The sequence below is a fragment of the Hemicordylus capensis genome, chromosome 4 (genome assembly GCF_027244095.1).
Source record: "Hemicordylus capensis ecotype Gifberg chromosome 4, rHemCap1.1.pri, whole genome shotgun sequence".
In the NCBI taxonomy this organism is placed as follows: domain Eukaryota; kingdom Metazoa; phylum Chordata; class Lepidosauria; order Squamata; family Cordylidae; genus Hemicordylus; species Hemicordylus capensis.
Genome location: NC_069660.1, coordinates 175680926 through 175701967, shown reverse-complemented (window position 1 = coordinate 175701967; position 21042 = coordinate 175680926). Strand labels below are relative to the sequence as shown.

At 47.7% G+C, this 21042-nt stretch overlaps 1 protein-coding gene across 9 annotated transcripts in view; it reads left to right on the top strand.

Moving 5' to 3' along the window:
* RALGAPA2 (Ral GTPase activating protein catalytic subunit alpha 2) overlaps nucleotides 1–21042 on the top strand; it is a 343889-nt gene that overhangs the window by 182554 nt on the left and 140293 nt on the right. For all 9 annotated transcript variants that reach the window (XR_008306232.1, XM_053246348.1, XM_053246346.1 and 6 more), the window contains 5 exons: nucleotides 349–407; nucleotides 880–988; nucleotides 1813–1923; nucleotides 3207–3275; nucleotides 3695–3832. Coding sequence is in view for 8 of the 9 variants with exons in the window: in XM_053246348.1 (XP_053102323.1) it covers nucleotides 349–407; nucleotides 880–988; nucleotides 1813–1923; nucleotides 3207–3275; nucleotides 3695–3832 (486 nt within the window). In the remaining variant the exon portion in view is untranslated. The remainder of the gene's footprint in view (nucleotides 1–348; nucleotides 408–879; nucleotides 989–1812; nucleotides 1924–3206; nucleotides 3276–3694; nucleotides 3833–21042) is intronic.

Here is a 21042-nt window from a genome sequence, read left to right as displayed (position 1 = left end):
TATCAACACAGCATATTAAGGTGTGGGGAAGAGTCATCCTCAGGATATATTTGCTCATTCCGTTTAAGAGGAAATAGTCTCAGTACCTTCTGAGGTAGATCTTTTATGGAAGAGGTCTGTAATTTTAGGTTTTAGTCACTTGAGAAGTAGGACCCCGTTTTAGAATCAAGAATGGGGGGATGTTACAATGTATGCAGTGTACTTAATGAGCTTCTGCACATCAGTTGTGATCCAATGTACTTACTTCATTCTATCCGTGTTATTTTATCTCACTGCATTATATTGAATTCTTCTGCAATATGTTTGTGGGAGGGACAATGTTTATTGTTACAATTTTTGTTGTTCTAGTGTTACCTCATAAATATTCTTTTGAAGAATGCTGCAGATGAACCAAGTGAAGCTTCAAGGTAAAATGAAGAATGAAACAGAATCTGTTATCTTGGGGAAATATAAATTATGTGGAAAGGTTCTTGCCAGATGTCTTTGAGGCTGAGCAGGATGGAAATGATGTATGCTTCTGCAGCTGAGATGCAATGGGAAGTACCTGGGAAGTGGGGTACAGCCAAAATGACCTCTTTTGTCCATGCAGTGTGGGAGGAAGAGATTCTGCCTCTATCACCATGGGTACAGTGGCTTCAGCATGGCAGCTCTAGTGGAAAGCACTGGTGCAATTTCACCAAATGTAGTTGCTATCATGTCTTCAACGTTGCTGTGTTTAGGATGAGACTACAGGTTATTTCTGAGTTCACCGATAACCTGGATCCTGTGTGTTGATGCCTTTTAACAATTCAGCTGAAGACTTTCACAGGACTAAAAAATGCTGGGTGGGGTGGGGGGAGTAATATGGTTTACTGAATTACATTTTTCTTGTTTTTGAAGGTGTTTAGCTCTTTGCTGTCTTGGACTTTGGCTATGTGAAGAACTAGTGCAATGTACAAACCATTCTCAAGTAAAGAATGTGATAAATGTTTTAGGTGTGACACTGAAGGTACTAGTATGGCATGGGTCTGTTTTGATTTGACTGTATACAAAGAGTGTTTAAAATACTTACATTTTAATTAAACATAAACTATCTGGAAGATACTCAATTTCAATTACAATTTTGTGAAACATCCAAAAGAAGTCTTATTCAGGCTGCATTGGAATTAACAATTTGATTACAATAGATGACCTGAGGAAAATTACTCAGAGTAGTCCCAATGAAATTAAATTTGTCCTTTTAATTTCAATAAGACTGCTTTGAGTAATTTTCCTCATCATATTAGCCAATATTTCTCAGTTTGCATCTTTTGTTTATGAAGAAACTGGTAGAAAAAGTATGGAATTACTTGACAATTAAAAAAAATGCGTTGGGCATTTTAAAATAGCTTTAGTATAAATATACTCTCAGGAAGAGTGCACAGAATTGTTAGAAGAACTGGAACCTTCTTGGGAGCACTTAAATACTTCCCTTCTTTTTTTAAAGCATGTGTTCAAAAGAGCTATATGGTGTTCAAAAGAACTATGTAGAAGCAGCAGTGGGCTATTTCTTGGAGTCTTTCCTTCATGGAGATGACCAAATGGAGCTAGAAAATATTATTTCCATTGGGTGTAACTGGAGCCACACATTTTAAGGGGCAAGGATTGAGATTAGGTCACATTCTAACATTACATCAAACATAGACTTGAGAAAAGTATATATGAACCCATTACCCCTACACATCTGAAGGTTTATGTAAATAGGGCTAATTGCAACAAAATGTATTTACAGTTATATTCTGTATATTGCCTTTGATCTTATTCCTTATTGACTTGTTTTTTCACTCCTGACAGTTTTCTAACAAACAGATAGCCCAGGTAGCATGTGATGTCTTCCAACTGTTGACGTCTTATTGGGAAAAACTTGAGAAATACAAATCTTTTCTACCCAGAAAAATTATTGAAGTATGTTTATTTCTGAAAATATTCCTAAAAGTCTGGTATAGTGTATGTAGCTATTAACTGAGATTTAGTAACTTATCCAGAATAGTTTCTTATTGAGAACCTTATCCTCACTCCTTTTTAATGAAATAAAAACATTCCTTAGAATACACGTGTACACACAATGAATGTACTTTATTTTATCAGCATTTAGGTGATCTGTTGTAGAGGTGTGCACGGAACCGCACCTCTGTGGTCCAGCACTGGGTAGGGCGGCTCTTTAATGGCAAGGGGGCTGTACTTACCACTCCCGCCACTTTCCCCCCACCGGCGAGCCTGTTTTTTAAAGAATTTGGGGTGGCAGGGTACCTCCCTGCCACCCCTTCCCCCGTTCCTCAGCAAACGGTTTCATAAACCCTGACTGCGCACGTCGCACATGCACATCACGTCTGTGCATCACATGCGTGTGTGCGTATGTCAGATGTGTGCACGTGCAACGTATGCACATGCTTTATGCACATGTATGCAAATGCTTTAAAAAACAGGCTCACCAGCGGGGGGAAAGCGGCAGGAGGGATAAGTACACCCTCACCCTCCCTTAAAGGTCTACCTCACTCTCCAGCATCAAGCCTCCAGACCGTTCCATGCACATCCCTAATCTGTTGACTAGTAATGTATGGAGATAAAGCTATATTTAAATTGCTGATTCTGCCATCAAAGTCTGATTTTGTTAGAATGAATTATGCAGCAGATTTATATGGTATGTGCTTAATCTGAGTGGCTGACATACCACACAAGGAAACATGGGTGGTTGGAGTACTGCCATACTACTGCGACTGTGGAAACACCAGTGATGGTGTTGTGCAACAAGGCAGTTCTGCTCCATCATAAAGTTGTGCAAATGCAGTTGCAGGATGCGGCACCCATTATTTCTAATGGGCATTACATCACACAACTGCTTTTGTGCAATGGAGCAGAATTACCTTGTTGTGCAATACTGTCAGCAGTGTTTCTGCAAACACAGCAGCACAAGTGTTACCCCAACCACCTGTGGTTTCTTGCATGGTATGTCAGCCACCATTCCTTGGGCTGAAATCTGGGAAACTTTGGCAGATTCCCCCCTCCTTTCTGTTGAGCAATAGATGGGAAGGAGAAGGTGTCATGTTATTCAGAGAGATGTTCGTATATACTTTATTACAAACAAGCAATTAAATTTTCATTGAATCTTTTGAATCAAGATAATTGTTTCTTTTTTGGGAAACAAGACATTTCTGTAAATGTATCATTCTGAAATTGGTTTTACGCAGATCCTTGTTGCCACCATTGCATTTCTGTTGCCTAGTGCAGAGTACTCCTCTGTGGAAAGTGATAAAAAGGTATGTGGTGATAAATTTCTTTTTGGTGGTCCTGATATTTGGCGATTTAATCTGAAACTGTTTTGAAACACTGTCACCCTGAGCCAACAGGAAGAAGGTGTTGCCTATCTGTATTTCCCAAGCTGAAAAATTCCATCCAGGATATGGGACTGTGCAGCCATAACCTCAGTCAAATTGGCTTGAATAGCTGACAGTCAATTGTAGCTGAAAGCAGGAGGGTGCATTTGTTCCTCCTTCAACCGCAAAATAGATTATCATCTTTTCAAGCAGTTTGACGTTATATGCTCAGAGTCCCAGCAACTAGGTCAGACTGCTAACCTCAGGGAAATGTATATGCAGCACCATGTGTGTTCCTTTGTTGGATCAGGGTTTTAGAATTTTTTGAGTAGAACTAATGCGGTCTGCATATTTCTGTTTAGTTTATAGTTTCATTATTACTTTGCTTGTTGGATTGGTCTGTAACTTTACCAGTGAAAATGCTGCTGGAGCCTATACTTACTTCTAGTCTTGAGGATCAATGTTCTTCTAAAGCTCCATTGCTTGATTACATCTATAGGGTAAGTATGAAGAAACATATCTAAATACTTAATTTCTCATGCTTAATTATACTGTGTTATGAACAGAGGTATAATGAAAACAGTGATAAAGTAGGGTGTTTTAGTACAACTGGGATGTTGTCTGCTTTTGCACTGCATTTGATTAAGGGTCTGTCCACAATAAATTCCAGGCTTTCCCACAAGTTGCCAGTACGATCTGACCAACTCTACACAGAGACCTATAGGAGTTTGCTCTTCTTCCGTCCATGTTTTAATTCTCTGGCTGCATGTTTTAATGCCTGGCTCAGGGTTGCTGTCTCAACACACAAGCTGTTTGTGGCAAAAAATAATGGCTCAAGTGCCAAGACAACCTTGGAAAGGAATGCCCATTCCTGGTTGGATAAGTTGCACACTTCCAAGCCATGCCTCCTTGCCAGGCCGTGGATGGCTGCCTTTTGCTCCTGCAAGAGAAGGATGGAGTTCCACTGGATTGGAATATCCTGAGAGATCAGGTGTTTAGGTAGGTGGAGCTCAAGCTGCTTCTCCTTGAGCATCCACCTACCCTTTTCACTCTGGTGGAAGAGAGCTGCTATCTTGTGGCACCTCTTCACAAGAGCAGCTGTGGTAGCAGCAGGATGGGGCCCAGCGCCTGTAGTGGGGATGTCTTGCCTGGCAACAGCCCAAGAAGGGCCAAGTGCATCCTGCACAACCAGATTCAGGGTGTGTACCACACAACAGATGGACACAAACTGATCCTCCTTGGCTGCCTTAGTAATGTAATGAGGGAGGAGAGCTGGTCTTGTGGTAGCAAGCATGACTTGTCCCCTTAGCTAAGCAGGGTCCACCCTGGTTGCGTATGAATGGGAGACTAAACATGTGAGCACTGTAAGATAGTCCTCTTAGGGGATGGAGCCGCTCTAGGCAGAGCATCTAGGTTCCAAGTTCCCTCCCTGGCATCTCGAAGATAGGGCTGACAGGGATTCCTGCCTGCAGCCTTGGAGAAGCCACTGCCAATCTGTGTAGACAATACTGAGCTAGATGGACCAATGGTCTGACACAGTATATGGCAACTTCCTATGTCCCTATGTTCCTAACCTTGACAGCATTGTCAGTGACCATGAACCTCCAGCGAAAATTGGCTGCCCAGACATCCATACCCCCACCTGACAATCCATGGCCATGAACAGCTCACCTGCCATGTGGTCAGTTTCAAATACCTCCATATGCAACACAGCCCACTTGTACCCTGCTGCATGGGAGGGTCTGGCCATGCCACCAGCAGCAGATGTCCCCTTGCTCTCCTATTCGCGCCAATGTGCCGTGAAGGACAGGAAAGCAGCATGCCTCCCCCTGGGACTGGTCCACAGATCCACAGTGAAGTGCATGGTGGTGTCAGACACTGCTGCATGCAGCAGCCCTGGTATGGCCTCCCTGTACACCTGGTACAGGGAGGGTATCACCCGCCTGCTGAAGGTGGTGCATGAGGGGATGTTGTAGTAGGGGGCAAGCAGTCGGAGCAGCCAGCGGAAGCAGGCATTCTCCACCACCTGGAATGGCTAGCCGTCCAAAGTGATCATCTCCCCAGTGGTCCAGGTGATGAGATTGAGGCTCTGGGCAACCAAACTGCTTGCCCATGGACTGCACCCACTGCACAGGCAGCAGGTGCCTTGCTGCTAACCAAGGACACACCAAGCCTATTGCTGCCAGCAGGAGTAGGGACCCCTGGGTGATGCTTTTGCAAGTGCTGCAGCATCCCCAATGTCGCAAGACGCTTGGGATCCTCCCCCCGCCCTACTGATCTGTGTCCCACAGTGGATGCAGGCAGCATGGTGTACGTCACCAGAGCTCAAAGTGGTCAAAGTGGCAGTGCTCAAAGTGGTCCCATGCCAGGCTGCTATCGGTCCGGGACTGTTTTGATGGTGGTGGTACTGGGGCTGCTGATTTGTTATGAGGGCCACCACCACCACTGCCCTCTGTCTGGGGCTGAGAAGGTCCAGGAACCATAGGTACTTCCTGCTGCTCCTCAGTCTCAGACTGGAGCGGGGGGAGTCACACTGCTAACGGGAATTGGGGAGGATGGAGAGAGCGATCTGGCTGGGCTAGCAGCTGATGGCACCTCCTCCTCTGCTGCTGCTGCCACAGGAAGAAGAGCTTCTTCCCTGGCAGGGGAGGGCCTTCTCACTACTTCTACCTCAGCTGCCAGAGGTGGCTACGCTGTGGGACCAGGCTCTTTCGGAAAGGAGAGCCTGTGCACAACCACATCAGTTAGGACAGTGATGACTCAGGCCCTTCTTGCCATCGCCCACCACAACCAGCAGCATCATGCCTTTCTCTGCATGCCACTCTGCTTCTGGCTCTAATTCGCAACCTGCCAGACATCTTGGGGTTTAAAAAAATTTAAGCCATAACTTTAATTGTGGGGGGAGAAGAAGCACCTTTAAGGGGTGTGTGGGCACATGTTAATGGGGTGTTTTAGGGGTGTTTATGCTCTGTGTGCCACTCAGCACTATCAATAGCACTATGTTGCACTTAGAGAAGTTATATAAATTAAATCTCCCCAAATAAAGTCACAGGTTTTATTTGGGGGGTGGGGCTTTTGGGGGGGTGGACCATGCAACAGTAGGGCGAGTCTAAGAGAAGAAGGAAAAGGGCAGGGGTTACTGTAGCCTGTCTAACCCAATCGCACCCCTCTTGTCCTAGAGTCCTAATCCCTCCCTTCCCCAAACTAGGCCCTATTAAAAGAACTCTAAGATCTGGATCATGATCCGTTGCATTCATAATGAATGGGTTCTGCACCTGCACAGGGACCTCGTGGATAGATTGACTAGCTCCTCGTGACGCCCCCACCTGCCCTGCATGTGCTTAGTGTTTCTGTTATTTTCGGCAGTTGGTGCATCCTCTTACTCAGTTTCTATTTGACTGCCTATGCGTCAACACCTCGTCCCCCTAACTCCTCGGTGTCAATACATTCTTTAGACAACAAGGTGAAAAATATTGCTGGATATTATTGGTTATCGACTAAAGGACTGCTTAAACGACAATTCTAACACTTTTCACACTGAACAAGGAGAAAGAGAAAATATGGAGCATGCTGTGGACTTGTTGGGCAGCACACGACACTTGCTGGTTTTCCACCAAAGGACTGTTAACAATTCTCAAGCTTAAACGGGGGGAAACTTGGAGGAAAAATTATTCTAGGGCGTGTCACTGGCTTGCCAAAGTGGCGTGACTCTTATCTCGGAATGCCATCAAAAACAACAATGAAAATGATGTTCAAGTGCAGTGTTGAATGCAGGGCAAAGTTGTCGTCAACAGACAACCATGACACATGCTTACTTTGCTTAGGAGAGCAACATAACCCATCATCTTGTAAAATGTGTTGCTCGTTTTCCAAGCAGATGCTGAAGAATCAAGCACTTAGACTATGAGCAGCTTTATATGATGAGACACTTCGACCTCCAGCGCCGAGACCGGTCTACCCGTCGACATCGGAATCTATGTCAAGCACTGTACCATGTGCAAGGGAAACTCCTCAGTTGGAATCTGCACATATGCAGTCTAAAACCGCCAAGGAACCAGAATTTAAATGTCCAGTTATGGTGTCGAAAAAAACACCATAAATATAAGAGGCACAGACATTCTTCTGATGAGGAAGAAGAGGATACCCTGTCCAAGAAACATCATAGTAAAACGGAGTCCAAAAGGTGTACGCCTTCACCTACTTTTTTGCAAGAAGAGCAGATGTCAAGATCGAGCAACTTGCCTTCACTGTCCACAGCAGGGTTGGAAAAAGAGCAGGAGTTTTCAGTACTGACCACGGTATCGGGCAGGGTCGCTATGGCATCTACATGGTCAACACCGGGAAAAATACTGTCCACTACCAGCGTCACCAAAATGGAAAGGAGAAGAACATTACTGCTGCTTGTACACCGATGCAATCACCGTCTACAATGACACCACCGTGTAACTATGATAGGGGAGATTATGTGGGGTTTGGAGAAGAGATTTCACAGGATGATGATGTCTCCTTAGACCCCCAAGTGGCGACAACATTGTTAACAGTTAGAATTGACAAACAGCACACTACCGGGATCCACTTTTCATGGCTTTTTGAGTGGAGGGCTCGATGTTGAACACAATACCGAAGAGGGGCCTCTCTTAGTACCGAAAGCACCATCAACCTCACCAATAAGGGTGTTTCCTACACCATCAAACCCAATACGACTAATGTGAGAACTAAACAGAGATATCAAGACTCATTTCTATTTACACCAGACCAATTGCAAGTTATGCAGCGCTAACATGGAAATCACACAACAATATGTGGCCACACAGGGTTTGATACCCTCAGATACCCGTCTGGAAGCATACAATTCAAACGAATTACACATACTTGTGGGTTTAAACACAGCCCAACAGTTTTATACTCAGCTTATTATGCAGAATACTAAATATGGAAAACCCAACAAGAAAATCAGTGTAACGTACAACAGGAGGAACAAATACGGGTGTGCACAGCATCAGCACCAATCACTATGCCAACAACAGTGCAGTCTGTAACATCTATCCCTTGCCAAACAATGTCACCTCAGACACAACCAATACAACCAGAACAACCTGGAGCCCCACAACCACAGGTGCCTTCTCAACCTAGAAAGGCAGTGAGAAAAAAAGCACACCCAGTAGTGTCCATGGTGAATGATGCTGATGAGGGATGATTTATCCAGCAGACTCAATGGAGACAGATTATGGCAGAGGGGATTATCCTGCTGATCCACCAGCAGAAGTACCTCCAAAAATTTAACTATCACCCTCAGTGGAATTAAAAGCTCATCATACTCAGATAAGAGAGATGGCTGGGGCATTGGGTTTGGAATTAAAACAGCCAGAGGTAGATCTGAAAGATCCAGTATACAGTATGATGGCTAAAGAAGATCACACCCAGTGGCACTTCCCATGCTTCCTGTAATTACTAGGGCAGCATAGTAAGTATGGGAGGTTTTACAGACGTCTGCCTCGACTTAAAAAAGATAAGAAGGATTATAGAATCCAAGAAGCGGAGAATACATGCCTAGTGCACCATCCAGTACCAAACTCCTTGGTGGTTGAATGTGCTACTTCTTCAAAAGGTGGACAGCAACATACAACTCCTGCTGAAAAGGAAGGGAGAAAAACTGATGTGTTAAGAAGAAAGATATATGCCACCTCAAGATTATCTATTAAAATAGCAAAGATATGGACATCATTTATGGGACATACTTTGCCAAGATTCAACCTTAATGTCACCGGAGGAATTTCAGGAAACATTTGCACAGACCTATGAAAAAACAACAGCTGTTACAATACAGCTGCTCAGCACATTTAAACATTTAGCAGAGACTGAATCAAGAGGCATGATGACTGCAGTAACCAGGAGCGTAACGATAGGGGGGGCAGGGGGGCACGTGCCCCAGGCGCCACTTGAAGGGGGCGCCAAAATGCCTGCCCCACCCCCACCCCCAAATTTTTTTTGTAAAATTTTTTTTTATTTTTTATTTTTAAAAATTACCCCCCGCATTCCATCAGCAGTGGGGCGCCACCGGGCGGGCCCGCTGCTCACCGCTGCCGCGCAGGACCGGAGCAGGCGGCGCCCGCACCACCACCTCACTCATACAGGCGCAAGGCAAGCCAGCGCACTCGTTGCAAGATCTCTGCGTCCGGACGGGTGGCAGGGGTGGCGGGCAGCTGCTCATGCCTGCACCATGACCACATGACTACTAGCAGCAACTGCTGCTGGGCCTTCGCGTCGTCATGTGCTGTTTGGTGCTTCGTGCTGCTTTTGCCCACCACCACTACACTGCCTGCCCTGCGCTGGCTGTTGCATTCGTCTTGATTGAATCCCAGTGAGTCAAAGTAACTGTAAGTAAACTGACTGCTGCTGCCCTGATATCTCATCACCGTGTGTGTCCCGTGCGCCCCGCCTGCAACAAGTCCCTTTCCCTTCCCCCTGCCTGCCTCGCTTGCTGCCTGCCTGACTAGCTCTTGCCCCCCGGCTTTCCCCCCTTCTGAACCACGACAGACGACACAAAAGAAGAGCTGGGAGAATTTGCTCCCTAACTCAAGCGGGCTGCTCGCGCGTGCTCTCCACCACCGTCGCCTCTGCCTTCTCTCTGCTGCTGGGCGGAAAAAAGGAAATGAAGACTCGCAGACCAGAGCAATGGCTTTTGCTGCTGTTGCTGATCTTTTTTCCTTCTTTCCCCCACCCTTTATTTGCCACTGCCGCCAGCCTCACCTCCTTTCCTGCTGCTGCTTAACTTTGCATTGCTTGGAGCTTCCCTCTGCCTCAGAAGCTCTCAGAATAAGAAAAGGGTTAACTAGTCTCTGCTTGGTGGTGGGGGAAGCATCTACGATTTCGCTGCCAGACATGCCCTCCAAGCAGGAGAAGGAGCCTAATTGGTCCCCTGCTGCATTCTTGAGTTCCTGGTCACTCTGCCTTTGAATAACTCCAGGAGCGGAGCTGAATGGAAATGTCTTGCAAACTAGCTGAAGTCTCCCTTGCTTCATCTTCAAGAAACGTAAAAAAATAGAACAAAACACCTAACTGGTGTGTGTGGGTGTGTGTGTGTGTGTGTGTGTGTGTGTGAGAGAGAGAGAGAGAGAGAGAGAGAGAGAGAGAGAGAGATCTGCCACCACACATATACTTGTTGTTGAAGACTCAGTTTGTGTGTGTATGATGTACTTGCTGGTGTGTTGAGTTTACTTTGAAGACTGCTTATAGGCTACTTATAGCTCTAATCTGGTGGTCTGTGTGTTTTTAAAAATCCTCTTGTCTTGACTTGACTGTAATGGCTTTAGTTTTTGATAAGTTGCTGGTCTTGTTACTGTAGTAGCAAGCATGCATTGTCCCATTTGCAAAGCAAATGTCTTCCCTGTTCTTCATTTGAAGCATTAAATTGCTCTTGGGGTATGGCTGAAAGATTCCTGGAAAAAGTAAACTTTATTGGGGGTGGGGCAGGCTTAAACTTTTCTGGCTTCCCATACAGCGAGTGCTGCTTCTGGTATATGTGTTTACTTTGTTTTTTCCTACGGAGAGACAATTTTCTAATAAAGTCCTTCTTTACTCTTTCACATTCCTACTTCATGTATGCAGAAATCTGAAAACACTTTCCCCACAAAAAAATCACATTGTCATATTGATTCATATAAAATATGGTTCTAAAGTTAAGACAACCCCCCAATTTCTAACAGCAGACTTGGAAAAAATCTATTTTTAGATTCAGGTAAATATGTTTGCTTGTTCCTGCAGGCTTACTCCATTTTTTTCTTCTAAATTTGTATGAGACTGCTATCCAATAGTATACAAAATCCTGAATATATACATTCTAAGAGACCCCACTAACTGAGCATCTTTAAAAGTTGTGATTCTCTATATATTTAGCATGGGGAGTGCATCTGACCCTATCCAGCGCCAGCATAGCATCTGTCCAGTGGCTGTTGCTGGTGTCTACCACGTTTCTTTTCAGAGTGTGAGCCCTTTGAAGACAGAGAATCATCTGTTTATCTAGTATTTGTTTTTCTATGTAAACCATTTTGAGAATGTTGATTGAACAATTGTATATAAATATTCGCTGTAATAGTAGCTGTGTGAGTTTGTGGCTTGGTCTCCTATATTCCAAAATTCTTACTTCCCCATACCTACCAAGACACTGAAGGGCTTATAAAATTCAGAACTGGTAGACACTCCATCCCAACACACAAAATCAGCACCTCATACATTTAACTTAAAATTACCTTAAATTAAGTGTCGTTGTTCTCAGTGGAAGGACTTCCTAGTCAGCCAGTATAGCTTTTAGGCAGCTTTGAGTCCTGTGCAGCGTTTTTTCCTAAGACCTTACTGTCTTGCCACCAAAGTAAGTGTTCTGCCCTCTGAACTCAATGAGGATTCAGAAGCAGTGGAAAACTCACTCCACTCCTTTTAGTTCATTTGTACTGGTAAGGCTTTCAACTTGATTTTCTCTTGATTTTTCACCTATGCAAGTGTATATTTGAGGTTTCTATGGGGAAATGCATTATTATTCAGAAATGAAAGCTAGTTTTAAATGTTCTGGCAGTGTGAGCTAATATTATGGTAAAAGACAAGTTTTCTGAAAGATGCGTGTCAGATGTTTGGATGGGGTGGGGTGGGGGGTGCAATTTCAGCGCTTGTCCTAGGCGCCATTTTCCCTAGTTACGCCTCTGGGTGTGTGTGCGTGTGTGTGTGTAGGATCTTGATTATGGAAGTTGGCCAAGTGTCAGGATGGGACAGGTGTCTTGTGTGTGTGCTGCAGTAGTATTTAGGAACATAGGAAGCTGCCATATACTGAGTCAGACCATTGGTCTATCTAGCTCAGTATTGTCTACCCAGTCTGGCAGCGGCTTCTCCAAGGTTGCAGGCAGGAGTCTCTTGCAGCCCTATCTTGGAGATGCTGCCATGGAGGGAACTTGGGACCTAGATGCTCTTCCCAGAGTGGCTCCATCTCCTGAGGGGAATATCTTCCAGTGCTCACACTTCTAGTCTCCCATTCAAATGCAAACCAGGGTGGACCCTGCTTAGCTAAGGGGACCAGTCATGCTTGCTACCACAAGACCAGCTCTCCTCCCCCACAACATAGAAGTATATACTGCATGTTGGCATCTGATGTAGGAATCTGCTTATGGTGGGCAAACATGTGTTACGTATGCACAGTATGGGGGGCGCAATTTCAGTGCTTGCCCCGGGCGCCGTTGTCCCTAGTTACGCCTCTGGCAGTAACACTACATCACCATGCATGGTTATGCTCCACCAACTTACAACAAGTTATGTGAGAAAGGGTGGAGCATTTGCCATATGATGGTCAACAATGGAGTCTTGGGGGGAAAACAAAATATACATCAAAGACTTTTATGGCATCAGCAGCCTAAAATGCAGCTACATCCCATTATCGAACATATGTCCGACAACAACATCGTGCCACATTTAGGCAACAGGAAAGAAAAGATTTCAGAAGGCAATACCGCCCCTATCAAAGGAATAAGGGTTTTGGACCAAAAAAAAGGGGGGGGGCAGAGTGACTTTTATTAGAGAATGTTTAGCATATGGTTTACAAAAGCAACAGTGAATAGAATTTCCCGATAAAACACGGCCGCGTACTAACGAATGTGTGGTTGCAATGGTAGAGAGAATATAGCACTGTATGCGAGTTCCTACAGGTTTGGATAGAGTCCGGTTAAAAGAGTTCCATGAGAGGAATGTCCAAAAGGTCCAAGGGAGGGACAGATCCCAGCCTCACCTTGCGTGTGGCCGGCAGGGCTGTGCCAGTCATCTTCTGCCAATTGCAGCCTCTGGGCGTGGGTCCTTGATGGCGGAGGGTCTTCTCCAGGTCCAGGGGTATTGTCAGCAGGAGTTCCTGGCATGGTCAGCCTCTGTGCTGGCATGGTGTGTTTAGCATGCTAATATGTTATAGATCACGTTCCCAAGGCAGGAGGTTACATACATACATACGTCAGACACCATCAGTTTGCGCATGAGCTTGGTATAGTGCTTGCCCACACCACAGGCTTTCAGAACTGGCTCGTTGGCGGGGTCCCAGCCCCCCAGGGCCCCAATCAGCAGGGCGTGGACGGAGACCTTATAGCCTTGCTCCCTGAGTGCCTGTGCGAGTGGGGCATACTTCTGGTGTTTCTTCTCTATGGCCTGCTTTCCGGTTTTCAAAAGAGATGGTGACATCAATCATGATGATTTTCTTCTTCTCCTCATCGCGGACTACGATGTCAGGCCGTAGCTGGCTGCCTGTCCCGGGCACGGCTCGGTTGACAGAAAGTGTGCCTTTGGAGGCGGAGATGGCCTTGGCCAGGCGGTACAGTACTGTGTTGTGCCGGTGCTGTCAAGCAGCTGAGTGGGGTGGGCAGCAGCACAGCACATGGGGTGGAGTTTCATTGGGGTGGCTGCAGCGGCGGCAGCGCTTGTCTCTTGTGCCTCTTGTCTTGATTACTCCATTCAGGGGGACCACATTGAGGCAAGCGTGATGTACAAAGCGCCACTCTGCAAAGCGCGTGAAGTCACCGCGGGACATGAAATGGTTGCTGGCGTCCCACTGAGAGTTGACTTCAAACACTTTCCCCTGGTCTGGTTTCCACTTCAGGTCATTGCAATATTTTTCACAGATCATCGATCTGAAGGTGCTCTCTAAGTACCTCCTGTCCCGGGCGGCAAACATCTTCAGTTCTGGGGGGTCTCCACGGATCAGCGCCACCTTCAGCTCTCTCTCTCCTCTATCCCAGGCCCACTGGCAGCCAATGCGTTTGTGCAGCCTCCTGGTGGCATTCCTGGCGTGGGTCCAGAGAGTGGCAAAGTCTCCTCCATCACGGCCAAACTCTCCCTCCAGGCATCCGCTCAGGTATGTGGTCAGGTCTTTCTCGGAAGGATCTCTGGCCAGTCTCTTCCGTGCTACATTGTTGAGGGCACCAAGGGCCACAGACCTGACAGAAGGCATGGGTGACAACGGACAGGTCACAGAGGTCCCCCATTCTAGGTGTTCCGGTGCCTCCTTGTTTCTGGGGCATGCGGAGGATGTCATTGGTGGCTCTTGGGGAGGCTCAGCCACTTCCTTAGCATGGCTGTGATGGCCCGGTTGACCCTGTTGAGTGGTACCTTGGCGACGGCTGAGCCTCTCAGGACGAAGGAGATTCTTGGGAGCAGGAAAGTGTTCAATGCGTCGATCTTCTGCCAGGGGGTGAGCAGTGAGGCGTCGAGCTTGTTGGCGTCTGCAACGATGGCCTGGATGGGGTCTGTTTTGCTCGGAAGCCAGTGGGCATCCCTAAGTGGCGATACGTCTCTCCATCCGTGAGGCCGGCCATGCTGTCTTCCTGGATGGTGAAGCAGGTTGGCAGGACTCTGTCTCGGAGACTCCCCTTGATGTGAAGTGAGGCACATTTCCTGGCATTGAATTTGAGGCCCATCCAGTCAGCAGCGACAGAGGCGGTGTCGAGCATGGCCTGGAGCTCCTCTGGTTTCTGCGACGAGCACCAGGTCATCCGCGTAGGCCAGCACACTGACCTTCTTGTTGTAGAGACGGAAGCCCATTGGCAATGTGGAGGAAGAGTGGCTCCATGGCCAGGTTGAAGATGATGGGGCTGAGCGGGCAGCCTTGCTTGATTCCCGAACGCAAGTTGATGTCTGGGGTTTCCCCTTCTGTTGCTCGCACGGTGGTGGTGCACCCCTCGTAGAGCTCCCGGATCAGGCCCAGGAATTCCTCTGGCATGCCAAACTCTGTCAGGGTGTCAAAGATGTGGCGGTGTGGGATGGATCCAAAGGCATTGGCGAGGTCCAGCCAGGCCACAGCGCACTGCTTCCTGGAGCGGCGGACAGTGTCCAGCACCGTTTGGAGGAGGAAGTTGTGCTCATAGCATCCTTCACAGCCCATGAAGCCCTTCTGTTGCGAGCTGATGGCATTACCTGCCAGGGCCCAGTCGGTTACCCGGGCAGTAATGCAGCTGGTGTACATCTTGTAGAGGGTGCTGCACAGAGAGATGGGGCACCAGTTGCTTGGGTCGGCAGGGTCGCCCTTCTTGTGGGCCAGGACAGTCATGGCCTTCTTCCAGGCAGTGGGCATGCGTCGGAAGCCGTTGAAGATGGCGGCCAGCATACAGCCATTGAAGATGGTGGCCAGCACCAGGCAGCCTGGGTCGCGTTGCTTCAGCAGGCTGTAGCGGATGCCGTCCTTTCTGGGGGCAGTGTTCTTGGCTCTTTGCAGTCTGGTGTTAACCTCTTGTGGGGTGAAGTCCACGGTCAGGGAGGCGTGCGTCACAAGGCGAGGCAGCTGGGGCAGGTTGTCAGCACGTGGGGTGTCTCTTCAGTCATCTCTGTCGAAAAGGTTGGTGAAGTAGTGGTGCAGGTCTCCGCCAGGGATGGTGCAGAAGGGGGAGGGACCTTCTAGGACCACTCTTACAGCCTTAGCTCTATTGAAGCAGTAGAGCTTCTGGATGCGTGATGTGGCTTGGGGGTCATAGTGGCACACTCTGTTCTGCCGCCCTCTCCTGCCCTCGCAGGTCTGGGGTTGTGGCGGCAGTGGGGCTCTGGGAGCAGCATGGGTGTGCCCGCCTCCCGGCCTCTCCTGTGGTCTGGCTGCCATCGAGAGTTCTTTGGTGAGTCTCTGGACAGCCCGCTCAAGGTCCTCAAAGGTGTTGGCCTCCCGCAGCCTGTCAATCCATACGGCCTGCCAAGCTGTTGCCAGGTTATCTGCTTTTGGTTGCTGTTCATCCTCGCCATTTGCTGCTGGTGGCTCCCCCTGCTGGTTGGCTTGTGGGACCTCTGGGGCTGCTTGGGTTGCAGCTGTGTGTTGCCGCCGCTGGGGTCTGTCGGGTTCTGCTGGGCCTTGATTGGTGTCAGGTTGTTTGGAGGCCACTGGTCCTTGTGGTGAGTCGCTTGCTGGAGCTGAAGTTGTCAGTTGACTGTGTTTCTGTCCTGGAGAGGTTCCTTCCTTCCGTGGCTTGGTGCGGGCTCCGCCAGTTGGAAGTGCAGGGTTGGTGGCTTTGGCAGGCTGTGCAGAGCTGCCAGCTGCTGAACTGGGCGAGGCAGAAGTTGGAGCCTGGGGCCCAGCATTTTGGGTGTGCTGGTTCTTGCAGGCCTTTGCAGCGATGGCAGCGATGGCGGTAGATTGCCTTTTGTCTGCTATGGGGGAGGGTTTGTTGAGCCCTCGAGTTAGAGTGCCGTCAGGGTGGAGCATGGCCGTTGCTGAGCTGTGGCTTTTGGTTAGCGAGGACACAGCTGGTGGTGAGCATTTTCTCTGTGGGATACGGCTCTTCTGTTTGGTGGTGCCGGTGGGGCTTCCAGTCGAGCATGAGGGTGTCGCAGTCTGGGCCATGGGAGTTGCCGATCTGCAGGTCTGGTTACACTCATTTGCTCATTCAGGGTGTCACCTTCCTGCTGGGACAAGCTGGCTATCTCCTGTATCTTGTGTAGAGCTAGGTCGTTGCTCTTCACCAGGGAGGCCCAGGAGGCTGGTCTCGCGTCACAGGTGTTGTGGTGCAATCTTACCTGATTCAGGGATTTAAAGGCAGCATTGCAGGCAGCTCAGGTGAAGCGTATGTCACATGTATGGTGGTACTGGATGTGTCGTATCAGGCCGTGGTACTGGGTGTATCTCTGGAGGAGGTTGCAGGTCAAGCAGCTGAGGTGTCCCTTCTGCAGGTAGATCAAGACCTCCGGGTTGGGCTTTGGCTGCTCCCCTGCAGCAGTCGGCAAGTCTGTAGGGGCAGCGAATGCTCTGCTCTCTCCTTTCTCGGGTCCTCCTCTTGTCCTCCCAGGTCCAGGAGGGGCGTCTGGGGGTGGTCAAGATGTGGCCCATCTTGTGCGTGTTGCTGGCCCATTGGTGGGTGCAGAGGGTCGGGCTTCGGGGAGCCTGGCGGTTGCTCCCTGGCCCTTACCCCTGGGGGCCACTCCAGCTGGAGCTCCCTCCACAGCGCACTCCCCAGGGGGGCACTTGTGAGGGGATGCTGGGGGGCATCTCTGCTGCTGCCTCCAGGATCTTCCCCAGGATGCAAGCCTGCTGGTCTTCCTTCTTCGGAGAGAATCCTCAGCATGTGGATGGTGTTTGCTAGTTGTCTCTCTTGGCTGGAGTGCTGAGAATTATCCTGTCTCTCTCGTGCACACACCTCTCTTCCAGTGCCATCTGTCACTGCTTTCTTGCCTTCGCTATCAAAGAAATAAGGGTTTTAGACAAAAACAAAGGGCCAGAGTACTAAACTAAATAGGGACCAAAATAAACAGACCTGTTGATGGCCAGATCCATCCACTGCAATTAATACTGAGGATACTTGTAACATCTCCCAGAGCACACAACATCAGCTTTGTGATTGCCAGCAACTCCATCAAGCTGGCAAGTCATGCTCAAGCAGGGCACCACATACCGTAGGACAGATGTCTGCGAATCGAAAACCTAGTTCAACAGATCACCTTAAAACTGCAACAACCAGCAGAAGTTATACAGCGGTTGATGGGTTTGATGCCATCATGCAATGCTACAGTGTGTTAAACACATCTGTGGATGCAGGCTCTGCAGATGTGGTATCTAAGGAACATCTGCCCCAATGTAGACAGCCAACGAAAGATGCTCACACTTCCTCAGAAGGTGTTGAACTCACTGCATTGGTGGACAGTTCATTCAAATCTACAGGCTGGAGTACCATATGAGCCCTTGATCCCCACACGATAGGTGGCAACAGATGCCTCCCTGTGGGGATGGGGTGCACATTGCAACAAACATCAACTGCAAGGACAGTGGACAAGGCACCAGAAACAAATGCATATAAACTACCTCGAATTACTAGCAGTGTTTATGGCGCTGAAGGCATTCAGACCACTGCTTCAAAAGAGAGTGGTGCAAATCCATCTGGATAATACAACAGCAATAGCGTATTTGAACAGACAGGGAGGCACAGTGTCTCTCTCACTCTGTCGGCTGAGTCTGCAGATATGGGAATAGTGCATAGTTTAAGAGATTCACCCTCTAGCGATCTACATAAAAGGTGTAGAAAATGTGCTGGCGGACAGTCTCATCTATATGTTTCGTCAGAATCAACACCATGAGTGGGAACTGAAAGACACATATCTAACAAAGGTCTTCAGCCGTTGGGGTCAACCATCGATAGACTTGTTTGCAACTGCTACAAACAAAAAGTGTCAGAGATACGCTCACCTGCGGGACTCGGCAAGGTGTCATTGGGCGATGCTTTTCAGCACATATGGAACAGAGGACTCCTTTACCTGTTCCCACCACAACCATTAATAAATTGGGTCTTGGTGCAAGTTTTGAGAGATAAGATGTCAGGAATACTAGTGACTCCATAGTGGCCCAGACAGCCATGGTTTGCTCCGCTTCTCAGATTCCCGAGGGGAGTGTGCTACAGATTCCCACTCTGACCAGACTTACTGGTTTGGGATGGAGGTGTCGTACAACATCCACAAATAAAAACACTACGGATAACAGTGTGGAGGGTCGGCTGTTAGATAAGATATTACTCAATAATAGAAGGCTCTCACTGAGAAATAATTATTACAATAAATGGAAAAGATTCAAAGTGTATGCTAAACAGCATGGTTTTCCCCCAAGGAAAGCCACATTGAGACAAGTCTTGCTATACATGACAACCTTAAAAATAAAGGGGTTGGCAAATGTGTGTCTCAGAGTACATTTAGCAGCTATTTCCTCAAAGCACACAGGATGGGATGGTGCAACAGTATTCTCCCACCCAGATTGCAAGAAGTTCTTAAAGGGACTAAAGCACTTGTATCCACCAGTTAAAAAACCAATGGAGCTTATCGCTAGTATTGTCATCACTAACGGAGCACCCATTTGAGCCTATAAGGGATGCATCTTTGCAAATGAAAACTTTGAAAACAGTCCTCTTAATTGCAATTACTACAGCAAGATGTGTGAGTAAACTGACTGCACTGAGAGCAGGCAGGCCATACCACCCAATTCTTTCCGCATAAAGTAATAATGCATATGGATCCACAATTCCGGACAAAAGTGCTGATGGAATTCCATTTAAATGAAGACATAACGCTTCCTGCCTTCTTTCAAAACCTGGAAACGACACTAGAGATGGTTGTGCATTCCTTGGATATACGGCACACATTGCTGTATTATCTAGAAGCCACAAAAGACATAAGAAAAACAGATTATTCATTGCATACAAGGGAAAGGCCAAAGGGCAGCCAATATTGAGACAAAGACTCGCCCAATGGTTAGTGCAACTGATCAGGCTAGCATATAAAAAGGGTAAGGATCCCACAAGTGCCATTCGGGCACATTCCACAAGAGCATACACATCTGCTGCTCATCTATCAGGAATCTTGATGGTTGAGATCTGCAAAGCTGCAACATGGTCATCTCAACAACCAGTCATAAAACATTATGCCTTTGACCTGTGTTTGGCAAAAGAAGCAGGCTTTGGGAGGACTGTGCTAAAGCGGTGTGCTAAAGAGTGTGCTGCCATAGCTTCAGGGTCTGCTGTGCCCGCAACCGGCTGCGAAGCTGGCTAATCAGCTATTCATTATGAATGCAATGGATCACGATCCAGATAAACAGGTTCCTCACCTGTAACTTATGATCTGGAAGTGATCCATTGTATTCATAAGACCCACCCAAACCTCCCCGCAACAATAGCAAAAAAAAACCCCTTACCATACAAGGACACTGAAAGATCGTCAAACGATGGTGGTCTGCAAGAAACTGAGTAAGAGGAAGCCCCAACTGCTGAAAATAATGGAAGCACGTGTAGGGCAGGTGGCGTCACAAGGAGCTAGTCAATCTCTCCGCGAGGTCCTGTGCAGGCACCAAACCCATTCATTATGAATACAATGGATCGCTTCCAGATCATAAGTTACAGGTAAGCAACCTGTTTTTCTAAGAATCAGACCAAGGCGGGGGGGACTCTCACCTTCCAGCATCTTGAGCTGGCAGCTTCCGTTCCAGTGTCTTCAGGTGTTGCTCTTGGAGGCACTCTGCACCAAACAAACATTGGGACTCGGTAGCTCTGGGGAGGGGAGGTGGGCATCAGTTAGTTACCCACCCATCCAGACAATTAAAACACAACAAGAACCTGGAAAAGTTGGTGGAGGGGGGGGGAGTTCAAAGCAGTGCTCAGTTAAAGCCACTTGGGGCTGCTGGTACAGATTTTTTTTAAAATAGGGGGGAATTTAATACAGCACCCCCGTTGTTAAAACCATTGGGGGCTGGATACAAGTAATAATAAGAAATTCAAATTTTAAAACAAAAATTCCAAGTAGCACCCAGTTAAAGCCACTGGTGGCTGCTGGTACAATTTTTTTAAAATAGAAAAAGAAAATAAAAGCAATTGCAAATTAAAAGGATACAAAAAATAGAGAGATAGACAAGCCCACATGCACTCGCTGTCTCTCTTTCCATTCACTGAGGCAGTCAAGCCCAGACCACCACCACCAATCTCTCAGTGCTGCAGGCTCTCTTTGATGATCCTTCTCTCCTGAGGCACAAATGGCTCTGTCTCTCTGCCTCCATTAGCAGTCTCTTAGATACATTTTGAAAATCCCTTCTTTGGCCTCCCCCTCCCTGCTCCCTCCCACCAGCCAATGGGGGCACAGTTGCCCCTGACAACATGTGATTTGAATGGTAACAAGCCAACCAAGAAGCAAGGAGATCTCAAGCCAGTCGAAAGCAAGTGCCAGTAAACCAATCAGCAAGGGGAAAACA